The sequence below is a fragment of the Pan paniscus genome, chromosome 14, assembly GCF_029289425.2.
Source record: "Pan paniscus chromosome 14, NHGRI_mPanPan1-v2.0_pri, whole genome shotgun sequence".
Classification (NCBI taxonomy): Eukaryota; Metazoa; Chordata; class Mammalia; order Primates; family Hominidae; genus Pan; species Pan paniscus.
Window position 1 is genome coordinate 100,723,391 of NC_073263.2, and position 13,264 is coordinate 100,736,654.

General features: G+C 48.2%; 1 protein-coding gene across 2 annotated transcripts in view; it reads left to right on the plus strand.

Moving 5' to 3' along the window:
- Positions 1 to 1,513: 1,513 nt before the first annotated feature.
- The window catches only part of UBAC2 (UBA domain containing 2), a 185,902-nt gene continuing 174,151 nt past the window's right edge, over positions 1,514 to 13,264 (plus strand). For both annotated transcript variants that reach the window (XM_003832044.5, XM_034936911.3), the window contains exon 1: positions 1,514 to 4,577. In XM_003832044.5, the coding sequence (XP_003832092.4) occupies positions 4,547 to 4,577 (31 nt within the window). In that variant the 5' untranslated portion in view covers positions 1,514 to 4,546. The remainder of the gene's footprint in view (positions 4,578 to 13,264) is intronic.

Consider the following 13,264-nt stretch of genomic DNA (forward strand, 5'->3'; position numbering starts at 1 on the left):
CACCTGGAGATTTTCCTGATGCTAAGACCTCAGAAATGCTGTTTTATTTTATTGAAGGAGGACAATGGCTTCACATCAGAATGAGCAGGATACAACATTTTGAAAGACACATTCCCTGTTTTTTATGGGCTCACCCTTTCACAGTAGAAGACAGAAACCCAATAACAGAGACAATGGCTTAAGTATTATAAAGTAGGCATGCATCAAGTGTGATGACAGCACAAAAGTGGGGATAACTACTTCTGCCATTACAGTCTGGAAGAGGTATCATTTCAGCTGATATTGTGGCAAAGTATTTTACCCAGCAGAGGGAGTATCCACTCAATGATGTTCTTAAAGTACCTAGGTAGGAGTGCTAGGCAGCGAATGATTCTCTTAATGTGTATGTCCACACATTGTTATGTGTAAGTAGCCTTATTAATTTGGTTGTAAATAAAAGGTTGAGTAATAATAAAAATGAAATCACCAAATTCTACAAATTTGACCTCAAAATATGCTGTAAGTTCGGATATTATTCCTACTTTACCTGGGAAGGCAGAGCGGTTACCTAGGAAGGTGAACTGTGGAAGTCCGCTGTGGATTGGGGATACCTGATCTCATGATGAGTCAGGCTTACCCTGACTCCTTCTGGGTCTCTCTGGTGGAGACAGCCCTTCACCTCTGCAAAGCTTATCCACGTGTCTGGTGATTTCCTTATAGCATACAGAGCTTTTAAGGTTTACAAACGTATACCTATTTCCCCAATGTAGAAAGCAGATTCAAAAACAGGTTCAACAAAACATAGTAAGGCAATAGGTGATTCCTAGAGACCAACAGATTGAGTTCTTGTAATAAAATCTAGAAAAGAGAAAAGGTGGAAATGTCAGCCAGGGCAACAGAAATGATATGCACCAGGAGATCCAGGAATTCATAGTAAAGGTCAGATGAGTTTCACAGGTGTAGGGTTTCCTCTACCTCTGCACTACTGACAATCCAGGCGGGGTAATTCTTTACTGTGGGCAGGAGGAGGGGGGAGGTTGGCCCGGTATCGCCGGATGTTTAGCAGCACCCTTGGCCTCAGCCCATTAGATGCCAGTAGCACCCTCTCCCCAGCACGTTGTGACACCCAAAAATGTCTCCAGATATTGTCCCCTGGAGGTCAAAATTGTCCCCCTGCGAATCACTACACTAGTGCATCTCAGACTTTAAGGTGCACACAAATTACCTGGGGTGTCTTGTTAAACGCCAGTTCTGCTTTAATAGGTCTAGGGTAGGGCTTGGCACTTTCTAGTGCAAACAAAATCCCAGGTGACGCTGAAGCTGCCTGTCCACAGACCACACTTGCTCCTTGGAAGACAAATCTGCAGCCACCAGTTAGCATGTTCAGGTCCTCAGGATGCAGAGTAGATGTACAATCAAGGTATGGATCACTGCAGATACTTATGAGCAGAGTCTGGATGCCATACCATCTTGCATTTAGTTGCAAAGAATGTTTATAGAATTGAACGTAAGTGAAGGGTTTATGTTTTATAAGCTTTAAAGCACTTTTTAATTTCGGTTCTCAAACTTTTTGGAATCCCTTTATTCTTAGAAATTATTAAGAACTACAGATCTTTAGTTTATGTGGGTTTATACCTATGAGTATTTACCATAGTAGAAATTGAAACTGAGAAATGTAAAACATATATATGAAGTTCATTAAAAAAAATACCCATTACATATTAACATATCTAACACTTTTTAATGCAAAATTACTATACTGTCCCAAGCAAAAAAATATTGGAAGAATAGCATGGTTTAACATTTTGGCAAATGCATGCACGTATGTATGTATGTATTTATTTATTTATTTTGAGATGGGGTCTCTCTCTGTCCCCCAGGTTGGAGTGCAGTGGCACAACCTTGGCTCACTGCAACCTCTGCCTTTGGGTTCAAGCAATTCTCATGCTTCAGCTTCCTGAGAAGCTGGAACTTCAGATGTGCACCACCACACCCAGCTATTTTTTGTACTTTTCGTAGAGACAGGGTTTCGCCATGTTGGCTAGGCTGGTCTCAAACTCTTGACCTCAAGTGAACCGTCTGCCTCAGCCTCCCAAAGTGCTGGAATTACAGGCCTAAGCCACTGTGTCTGGCGGGCAAATGTCTTTAATGTCTGGTTCAATAGAAAACAGCTGGGTCCTCATATATGCTTCTGCTTTCAGTTTGTTGGGATACATTGCTTTGGTTGAAGTATATGAGGAAAACCTGGCTTCACCTAGATACACCCCCATGGTTGGAAAAGGAAGCATTTTAATAGCCTTTCAGGTGATACATTATTTTTTGATACTATACCATAACTTAGCAAGTGGTAGTTTCTTAAAGGTTAATTGCAGTGAGGAATCTGAAACCATATGAATGAACATTTTGGACTGTTACACTAAAGTTTACTGGTGTATTTTATGGTTCAAATTGATCTTTTACCCACATAAGATTTCATAACATTATGCATCGGTCAACCGGAAAATCCAGTTATGTAGCTCTGTACAGTGGAAAATCCAGTTACGTAGCTCTGTACAGTGGTCCAACTGTACAATGGAAAACTCCACTATATACTTGAGAGAGTAGAAAATAAAACTAATGTCTTCGCATTATTATGAAAATAGTTTTGGACTTTGCATCCCCTTAATGGGTCAGGGTGTAGTCCATCAACAGCTTCTGCAAACATAAAGGACCTTTTGACTGTCGTTTTCCTGAAAAATAACTCGAACGAACCTAAAGGTAAATGTAAAATGTACTTCAAGACTGTGAAAATGGGCTGGGCCCAGAGGCTCACGCCTGTAATCCCAACACTTTGGGAGGCCAAGGCGGGCGGATCACGAGGTCAGGAGTTCGAGACCAGCCTGACCAACATGGTGAAACCTCATCTCTACTAAAAATACAAAAAATAGCCAGGGTGGTGTCAGGTGCCTGTAGTCCCAGCTACTTGGGAGGCTGAGGCAGGAGAATCGCTTGAACCGGGGAGGCAGAGGTATCACTGAGCCGAGATCGCGCCACCGCACTCCAGCTGGGGAGAGTGAGACTCCGTCTCAAAACAAACGAACAAAATAAGACTGTGAAAATGAACTTTACGAATAAAGCCTAAAGAAGCAAATAAAAGTCATACTTTTGCCTTCTATAATCAGTGTTAACATTTTGGCCCACTGGAACCTCTCTTTGAGGGTAGGGACTGTGTTGATCTACGAATCACAGATTTAGCACACTGGCTGGCACTTATGAGCACTGAAAATGCTTTTTTTTTTTAGTACTCCATAGCCTATTCCTTTCATTTAGCTGGGTAGTGTGGTCAATTTTCCCCATAACATGCATTCTCACATAATTGCATGTATTTCTGGGGTACAGTGTGATGGTTCCATACATATACACATTGTGCAACCATCTAATCAGGGTAATTAGCACATCCATCACCAAAACACTTGTCATTTCTTTGTGGTGAGAATATTCAAAATCCTCTCTTCTAGCTATTTTGAAGTTAACATTATCGTTGAGTATAGTCATCCAAATGTGCAAGAGAATACCAAAACGTATTCCTTCTAACTATAACTTTGTGTCTGTTGACCAACCTCTTCCCATCTTCCTCCCCACTAACTCTCCTCTGTACAAGAATAACCACTCTTTTACTCCCTACTTTCACGAGATCAACTTAAAAAAAAACTTTTTAAAACGACTGCATGATAGTTTTCAGGCTCGCACATTTAAAAACCGTGATTTTGGCAAAGAGTAACTTCATTCTGCTGGGGAAAAAAATTTAAATGGCCTGAGTCCGGAAGCTCGCCAGGGCAGAAGCGCAGGGTCGCTCCGCCGGGCTCGCCGCGCCGGGGACACCCCAGCCACCCGCCACCACGGCGGGGAGGGCAGGGTGCTGACTCCAGGGACCACGACAGTCGGCCCCGGTGGTGGGGATTCCGCGCGGGACCCACGCGGGAACAAAGAGGCGGCTGGACGGCCCAGCTCTCCGCACCCGGAAGGACCTGTTCCACCTCTCCGGCTCCCGTACCCCTCTATCCGCATCTGAGTGACCAGATCCCACTGCAGTCAACAGCCCGCGGGGTAGCCAGCTTCGAGGGACCGCCCGGAAAGACACAACGCGCGTGGAAGGCGCCGGGCGTCCAGTCTCGGGAGAGATTAGAGGTGGAGCTCCTGCCCAGCGCCGGCAATCCAGGGGAATCCGCGGCCATCGCGGATCCACCAGGGGTGAGGCGGCACTGAGCACAAGTGTGAAGCTCTCGGGAGCTACGCCTCCGCTTCCCCAGTGCCACCCGTTTTTACCTCAGGCGGTTCTGACCGCCAACGTTTCAACCTGGAGAGGTGGGCCCTCCCCTACGGACGCACTTCCCTTCCCCGGCAGGAAGGAGGGCGCTGACCCAGGGGGCGCACGCCCCTGACTGCGCATGCGCCGTTCGTCAGCGGCGAGTAGCCTCGCGGCGCCGGATTCGTCGCTCCGCCAAGAGTGCGCCTGCGCGGTCGCTGGGGCTCGCATTTCAGCTTCCCCTCCCCCGGCGCCCTCTGGGGCTCCGAGCCCGGCGGGACCATGTTCACCAGCACCGGCTCCAGTGGGCTCTGTGAGTACCGGCCTCCGCCATCCTGGCTGCCCCCTACACGCCACCCTAGGCACCTCTTTGAGGAGGCTGGGGCAGCGGGGACCCTCGGGTTTGCCGGAGGTGGTGGGGCCGACCCTCCAGACCCGCGTCCGAACCCTGCTAGTTCCCGGTCTTGGGGGTTAGCGGAAACCGCCCCCATTTCGGCCTGGAGGGGCGAATGGGGACAAAGCCCCGCCGCCCGCCCCGACCCCACCTGGTATCCCCAGGTGCGCTGCCCAGGAGTCTCTTGGGGCCGCTGCAAATGGGCAGGTGCCCTGGTGTTCTCGTGGGCCGGCCCCAGGCCCTTTGCGGAGCGTGTGCCGCGCTGAAGGAAGGGGCCGTCACCCTTACCATGCCCCATTCTTTTAGGCTTGGGGGACCGAACTAACTCCCCCCGCCCCCACTTGCAAAGTTCAGCCTCCGCTTTAGAAGCTGACCTCTCAGTTTCACTTGGATGTGTTTCTTCTTCAGTCTCCAAGAAGAGTTTTTAGACAAACAAACACTGATGAGAGTGCTTTCAAGTGGAGGGAAGTTAGGAAGTCGTGGCGAGGGAGCGCAGCTGTGCTGCTGGATGTTGCTGTTTTCCTGGCGTGTTAGCGGTGGTCAGCAGGTAGGGGGCGGAGAAGTATTTTTACAGCCAGTTAAACGGTTTTTCTCACTGAGTGTGTGGAATTGACTTTCGGTAAGGTAGACTGCGTGTTAACAGTTAGGCACGGGTACAGCAACGGAGAACAGCTCTAATTTTGCAATTGCTTGTCACTGTTCATACTCCATGTGAAGTTAATGCTGCTGGAGGACAGAAACATCTGACATTTCCAAATATTAAAGATCTGTTGGCCGGGCGCGGTGGCTCACGCCTGTAATCCCAGCACTTTGGGAGGCCGAGGTGGGCGGATCACGAGGTCAGGAGATTGAGACCATCCTGGCCAACACGGTGAAACCCCGTCTCTCTACTAAAAACACAAAAAATTAGCTGGGCGTGGTGGCGGGTGCCTGTATTCCCAGCTACTCGGGAGGCTGAGGCAGGAGAATGGCGTGAACCCGGGAGGCGGAGCTTGCAGCGAGCTGAGATTGCGCCACTGCACTTTGGCCTGGGCGACAAAGCGAGACTCCATCTCAAAAAAAAAAAAAAAAAAAAAATCTGTTGGGAATGTCATGAATCTTCTGAGAATGTGTGTCTCGTCTTATAGTCTGACAGTGAGTTAGTATCAGCGCCACAGGCATAATTTTAAATCTTCCTCACTTCTCAACTTCTCAGGTTTTGAAGTGGTTTCAATATTTATGATTTCCTTTGTTTCATAATTAATTTGATTTATGGCATCTTTCATGGATTGGTCCCAGAGTATGTTACAACTACTAAGTAATCTTCCCCAAACTACCCTTTAGATAAAGAGCATTAGGACTGTAGCTGAAGCTGACAGTTCAAGAAGGCAATATGGTTTTCCTGGGATCACACAGTGAGCCAGGAACTAGTGGTTATGAAATTAATGATGGAATTCTTCAATTTCAATTGTTCTTTAGCATTTTGATCTATCCTTGCTGGCCAAAGTACATATAAAAAAAAAAAGGGCAAGAGAAATCTTATTGGTTGCTGTACTGTATTAGCCATGAGATTATATTGGCCAAGTGTATTCAAATTTGATACAGGGCAACTGTGGGGAAGATAATATTTTGTTATCTATGGCACATGGTGGTGAGTGTTGAATTCTAGGAACCAAACTGTTGCCCAGGGAGAGGCGTAGGTCTGGAGCCCCTCTGCAGCTGTCTTGGCCTGTTTCTAAAATTAAGTGCTTCTGCAGTGTAAGAGTTGTTGGGATGGCCGTTCCTCAGAAGGCTGTGTCTTACATGCTCATTTTACAAACATTTTGGGCATCTCCTCTGGGCGATGAACTGGGCTAGGTGCTGGGAATGCAGCAACGAACAGGTCCTGGTCTCAGTGCTTACAGTGCTGACGGAGCTTAGGCACAGTTTTCCAGGACTGGTCATTAGAAAAGGCTGTGTGTCAACTTTAACATTTTTCTCTGGAGAAGCTACCCACTGAGGGAGAAGTGATTTCCTTTGTTTTATTTTATTTATTTATTTATTTATTTATTTATTGAGATGGAGTCTCACTGTCGCCCAGGCTGGAGTGCAGTGGTGGATCTCCGCTCACTGCAACCTCCGCCTCCCGAGTTCAAGCGATTCTCCCGCCTCAGCCTCCCAAGTAGCTGGGATTACAGGTGCCCACCATCACACCTGGCTATTTTTGTGTTTTTAGTAGAGACGGGGTTTTGCCATGTTGACCAGGCTGGTCTTGAGCTCCTGACCTCAAGTGGTCCTCCCGCCTCGGCCTCCAAAAGTGCTGGGATTACAGGCGTGAGCCACTGCCTATGATTTCCTTTAGATAAGTTGAGGGACCCTTTAGCAAATCAAAATTCTGATCCTGAGCAAGAATCTGAAAGAAGGACGATACGTGTACCTAGCCCTACCCCCATGGGTGGTGAATAACAGTCCCTTTCCAGGGATAAATCCCTGCCATTTCCTACCACCTGCATGTTTCCCACGTTTTGTGGTTAGTAGATAATAGTATTTTAGTGTTAAACTTGCCTTTCTCTCTCATCCATTCAACAAGTGTCTGTTGAGTACCCATATCAGCCACACACTGTTGATATACAGAGGATAAAGTAATAAGCAGGATCAAGGAGACCAGCATCAAACAGGCTAACAAGTCAGTATGATTCACATAGTGATAAGTGACATGAAGACAATGAGAGGGTAACTGCAAAGACCGAAGTTATGGTGGAGGACCACTTTAGCATGCATGGTCACGGAGGGTAGCCGGGAAGGTGACATTGAGCTGAGGCCCAGATGGTGTGAAGGAGCAAGCCATATCAGAGTTTGTTGAAAACTCTTCATTTTGAAGAAAGGGGACAGCAATACAGTTTCAGACACAATGCAGTTGAAAACACCCTGCCGTGCCTGTTTCAAGTGCTTGAAACTATATTGCTGTCTGCAATTATGAGCGGGTAAAAGTGCGTAGGATTAGTGATCATGACTTATTTTAGGTTCCTTACTTGTAGACCAATGCTGTCACTCAGCTCTACGTTGAGTAATATGTGTATCATTCACTGCATTTATTAATAAGCTCCTATTTACCTCACAGTATGTTTACTGTGTAATGATGGACTCAGTCAACATTAATTGCATGCCTGATATTTTCCAGGTATAGTTCCCACCCTCAAGGAGTTCAGTGTCTATTGGGGCAAAACTTTTTAAAAAAGAACGTCTGTGCTCGGTGCTGTGGGTTTATTGCAGGGGGTGGGCTGGTTGTGGGGAGGCACAGTTAAGGAAGACTTCCCAATGTAGCAATATTTGGGCTGACTTTTGAGAGTTTGGCAGGCATCATAGTGTGGAGAAGGCCTCTGGGAGGGACAGAGCCTGGACAGGGCTTGGCAGAGAGGCAGGAAGCAATGAATTAGGGGTGGTTATGGCTGGAGTGAGCAGTTCCTAAGAGATGTGTGATGAAGTCTTTCAGAGGACAGTGGAAGGTGAGACAAGAACTAGGGACAGAACTTGTGAACATTTTAAACTTTAAAGAGGGAGAAGAGTAGGTTCCAGGGAAGAAAACTGAGGAATGGCCAAGGAAGTAGGGGGACACCCGGGAGGAGAGAATTTCAGGGGAGAGTGGCTGATGGCATTACACGCTGCAGAGATTTTCAAAACGGGCCTGAAGCGCGACCTGTGGGAAAGAAAGAGGCCCCCCCAGAACCTTTCCAGAAAAGCTCATCCAGTAGTTGGGGAGAGAAGTGAGATTATAATTAGCTGAGGAATGAGTGAGGAGTGAGTGGGACATAAATGGAGACAGTGAGCTTGGAAAGTGCTTTGAAGATCTCGGTTCTGAGAATCAAGAGAGTGAGTTGTGGTTAGAGGTGGCCGCAGGTGTAAGGGGGAGTTTCGTTTCTTTTTTTTTTTTTTTTTTTTTGCGACGGAGTCTTGCTCTTTCGCCAGGCTGGAGTGCAGTGGTGTGATCTCAGCTCACTGCAACCTCTGCCTCCTGGGTTCAAGCAATTCTTCTGCCTCAGCATCCTGAGTAGCAGGGACTATAGGTGTGTGATGCCACACCCGGCTAATTTTTGTATTTTTGCTAGAGACAGGGTTTCAGCATGTTGGCCAGGTTGGTCTTGATCTCCTGACCTCGTGATCCGCCCGCCTCGGCCTCCCAGAGTGCTGGGATTATAGGCGTGAGCCACTGTGCCTGGCCGGGGGAGTTTCTTTAAGTGGAGAGGAGGCTTAGCTTGTTTAAAAGGTGTTGGGAAAAACCCAGTGGGAAGGGTGTGGTTGAAGATACAGACAGGAATGAGTGATAGGACTGAGTTGTGAGGAGGTGAGGATCCGGGGCCCAGGGCAGGTATGCTTCTCATTGCTGTAGGAGGGAAGAGGAGGGGTTACTCTTGGTCATGGAGCGGTGGTTGTCAAACGCTGCTCCTGTCCCAGCTGCAAAAAAATCAATCAAGGTGTTTTCTGAATGTACACCTTCCTGGGTCTCCTCCCCAGAGGGTCAGATTCAGAAGAGCTAGCATGAGTGTCAGAAACCTGTTATTTTTTGTTTTAAGAAATGTGTATTTTTAAAGTCTCCACATCCCCCCACCCCAGGACATTTTAATGGACAAACAGATTGAGATGGAGGCAGGAGGGCAGCCACAGGCAGGGCAGAGAGAATGGAGTCTGGTGCGCTGATGAGAGAAGATAGAAGGATTCTTGGATGTGAGGGCGATCTGGCTGCGACATCTGTCACCCCATTGATCGCCAGAGTTGATTCGGCTGATCTGGCTGGCTAGGCGGGTGTCCCCTTCCTCCCTCACCGTTCCATGTGCGTCCCTCCCGAAGCTGCGCGCTCGGTCGAAGAGGACGACCATCCCCGATAGAGGAGGACCGGTCTTTGGTCAAGGGTATACGAGTAGCTGCGCTCCCCTGCTAGAACCTCCAAACAAGCTCTCAAGATAGAAGGATTCTGAAGATGTGTATTCTGGTAGGTTGTGTCAATAAAGCTGATTGGATCTGCGGAGAGGGAGGAGTTGAAGCTGACTCTGCTTTACCGCCTGGGCAGCTGGGTGGATAGGTAACGTTCCCAGTCACTAGAGAGGGAATGCAGAGAAGCAGGAGCTCATTTCGAGAGAAGATGAGTTCAGCTTTGGACCTGTGCAGTATTGAGGGGTTTGCAGAGTCCGGTCAGAGGTACTCGGGACACTTGGGGAAAGAAATCCGGAGCTGGACTGGATTGGACATGAGTAGGTGAGAGTTAGGTTGTGGGTGTGAGTGAGGACTCCAGAGGTGGGGAGACAGTTGGAAGCTGAGGACAGACCTTCAGGCCATTCCAGCATGTAAGGGATGGATAGAGAAAGAGGAGGCAGAAAGTAGGCAGAGCTGGGGGCTTCTGTAGGAGGAGTTGCGTCTCTTCCCCTAGTCCAGCGGATGGATGTGCCTTCTTCCACGGAATCACGCGTCCCGCAGCCGCTTCCCTGGCTTTGCTCACCACCATGGCTATGCTCACCAGCCTCTGATCCCTCCTTGTCTCCGGTGTATCAGCCCATTTGTGGCATCTCTTTCTTCATATCCAGTCTGGAACCTGTAGTTCATTACTGGAGCCATGGTCTCATCCAGACTCTCGGAGACCTGGCACGTCTGTTCTGTGGTGCTCATCGAGCAAAACCCTAACTTTGCATTGATTTATGGGGTCAAGTCTGGGCCCTTGGCACCGTTTCTCAGCTAAGTTTCTGGTATTCATTTCTCAGCTAAGTTTCTGGGATTCAGTCATCTCCCTATGCTACCTCCATTTTGTCTTCGGCTCAAGGCTATTCTCAGTCTCTCCCCATCTCTTCACCCACCATCTCACTCTTCACCCATCCAAAAAATCGGGGCCATCACCTGGGTGCTCCTTCCGCTTCCTGCTCCCTCTCTCTGACTTGTTTCTGTCCACACTCAGCTTTGTTCCTTTCCTCCAATCCAGAAGAATGAAGCAGCCTTCTCCTGAGGCCCACCCTCCACCGATTCTGAACTCTTTCTTTCCTGTCTTTTCTAGCACCACTCTTGCTTTTTCTTTACCTTCATTCTCTCTCCTGCAGGAATGAGCCTGGCACGTGGTTACAGCTGATGCTTTCTCCTGCGGGTGCCTTAGTGGCACCCCTCCCTGAGTTGGGAGTCTTTACCTGCTGCTGCGTTGACCTGGGGGTTGCATCCTTATTTGGTGAGAGGGCAGAGTATAGAGGTGTAGCACACAGGCCTGCAAGTGAGACTACCTGTACTTCAGATGCTTTCTTGATGGGAAGGAAGATCAGAAAAGTTAGTATGTGTGGAGCTCCTAGAATTTCGCCATAGTAACTACTCAGGTTTAAGTAGTATTAACTGGATCCTTCTTCTGAGCCTGTTCTTAAAAATGCAAAAGTAAAACCCATCCAACAACTGTATCATGTACCTTCCCAACTGCTGACCACCTTCTTTCCAGCTCTTAAAAGGTGATCTTCCCTTATTTTTTCCCTGTTCTCACCTCCCTTCACTTTTTAGCCTTGTGCAATTAGTCTGCTACTCTTCGATGGCGGGGCCCTGTTCTGGGCTCATTGTGGCCTGCTTCCGTCCCGCTATACCATTGAGCTACTCTGAGTGAAACTCTTGTTTGATCCAAAACATTTGGTAGGGAGCCTTGGGCCAGATGCAGTTAGAGAAGTTTGATGAGCCTAAGGTCCACTGGTGTCAGCCTGTGGTGTGGACATTTGTCTCACTGTAGAGCTGGGTGAGCCCTCAGGACTGGTGGGGTCATTTGAGGCCTGCACTCTCCACCTTCGTTCCAGCTTAGGATCCTGCCTTCGGAACCTGAATACCCTGTCCCCTGCATACTGCTAAAATGGACACCAACATTGAGTCCTGAGGCTCTCTTTTTTGTGTTCTCATGAAGGAGCAAACCGTGTTCCTACTGACATTCTTTCTTAAGTATGCGTTCAGTGTGTGGGAGATGATGCAAATAAATCTTTATTTTTGCCTCTCATCGTCTCTTTTTTTTTTTTTTTTTTGAGGTGAAGTTTCGCTCTTGTTGCCCAGGCTGGAGTGCAATGGCGTGATCTTGGCTCACTGCAGCCTCTGCCTCCTGGGTTTGAGCAATTCTCCTGCCTCAGCCCCCCAAGTAGCTGGGATTACAGGCGTGTACCACCACGCCTGGCTAATTTTGTATTTTTAGTAGAGACCGGGTTTCTCCATGTTGGTCAGGCTGGTCTTGAACTCCTGACCTCAGGTGATCCGCCCTCCTCTGCCTCCCAAAGTCTTGGGATTACAGGCATGAGCCACCATGCCCCACCTTCACTGTCTCTTTAAAATACACTCAGTTGGGGAGCTGTTTGCTTTTATGAAAAGCTGTCAGGCCTTGTGACTTAGCCTTTATGCTTTAATTAACTGATTCAGCAGATACTTACTGAGCACTCCTGTGGGCCAGCTGGTCTCCTAGGTTCTCAGGATTCAGTAGGAAGTAAAAGGCCACATAAGGTGATGATCTTAGGTGATAGAAGTCTTGAAATGTAGGCTCCATTTAAAAATTAAAAGTGTCCAGTTCAATATATTAACACTTCAGTCTTCATTCAAAGATAAGACTTTCCCCCCTTTTTTTCCCCAGTTAAGACTTGTAGTTGGCAACCATCTCTGTCCGAAAAAGTGGTGTGACAGGCTTCTGGTGCGTTCGGCTCCTCTCTGTCCCTCAGATTTCTTGTGTCTGACTTCACTAGGTTCTGGATTGAGTGGAATAGGAGGAGGAAGGAGAGGTGAGGCTCTCAGATTGTTCTTCTGTGGCTCCCTGAGCCTCGCACGTAGTTAAAGCCGACCCTGTGTCCTGCAGGTGCTTCAGTGGGCTCTTCAGAGACTCCCGACTTCTATCCCTTTTGCCTCCTTGACCTGGGGGTTTGCATCTTTATTTTGGTCGATTTATTTTGGCCAGTTTATTTTGGTGACTCCTCAGCGCCTAGGAACTTAGATCCCCCTATAGTTTCCTCCTGCTGGAGTCCTTTTGGCCTGCCTGGGGGCACTGTTGTTTGAACCTAAGACCCTCTGCTGGCTCTCGCGCACAGCCTGGCTAGGACTGCGTGTTCCTTGCCCTGGCTGTGCATGTGGGTCCCAGTGCTCAGCACGGCTTTTCCAGCTCTCTAGATTTCCCAGGTTGGAGATCCACTGTACCCTTGCTGGTCACAGATTTAGCGCATGAAATAGGCCATCGAGCCCCTACCTCAGCTTGGTATGAAGGTGTGGCTGTACTCACAGCCCCTCAAGGGTTCACTTCACAAAGCCCCCTCCTCCTGTCCTGTCTTCATGGGAGGGAACCCTCACATTCCACTGTCTGTAGCCCTGACCTGGCTGAGAGGACTGTGGGAATCAGGGGACTGCCTTGCAATCACTCTTGGAAAGTTCTGCATTCTGCTATGGAGCCTCCCTTTGGTGGCAGCAGCCCTTCTCTTTTGGTACCTTAATGGAAATTCCTGTTTGATCATCTTGTTTTGGTTGGTTTTCTGTTTGTGGGCCAGGAACTGTTTGGCTCTCTTCTTTAAGGCAGGCTTTAGTGTTTATACTTTTCTGCTGTAACCAGGCCTGGGTTGCCCAAACCTGAACAGCTCGTTTACTCTTGGGGACACAGTTTTCCCCACCAGTCTTAAGTTTTT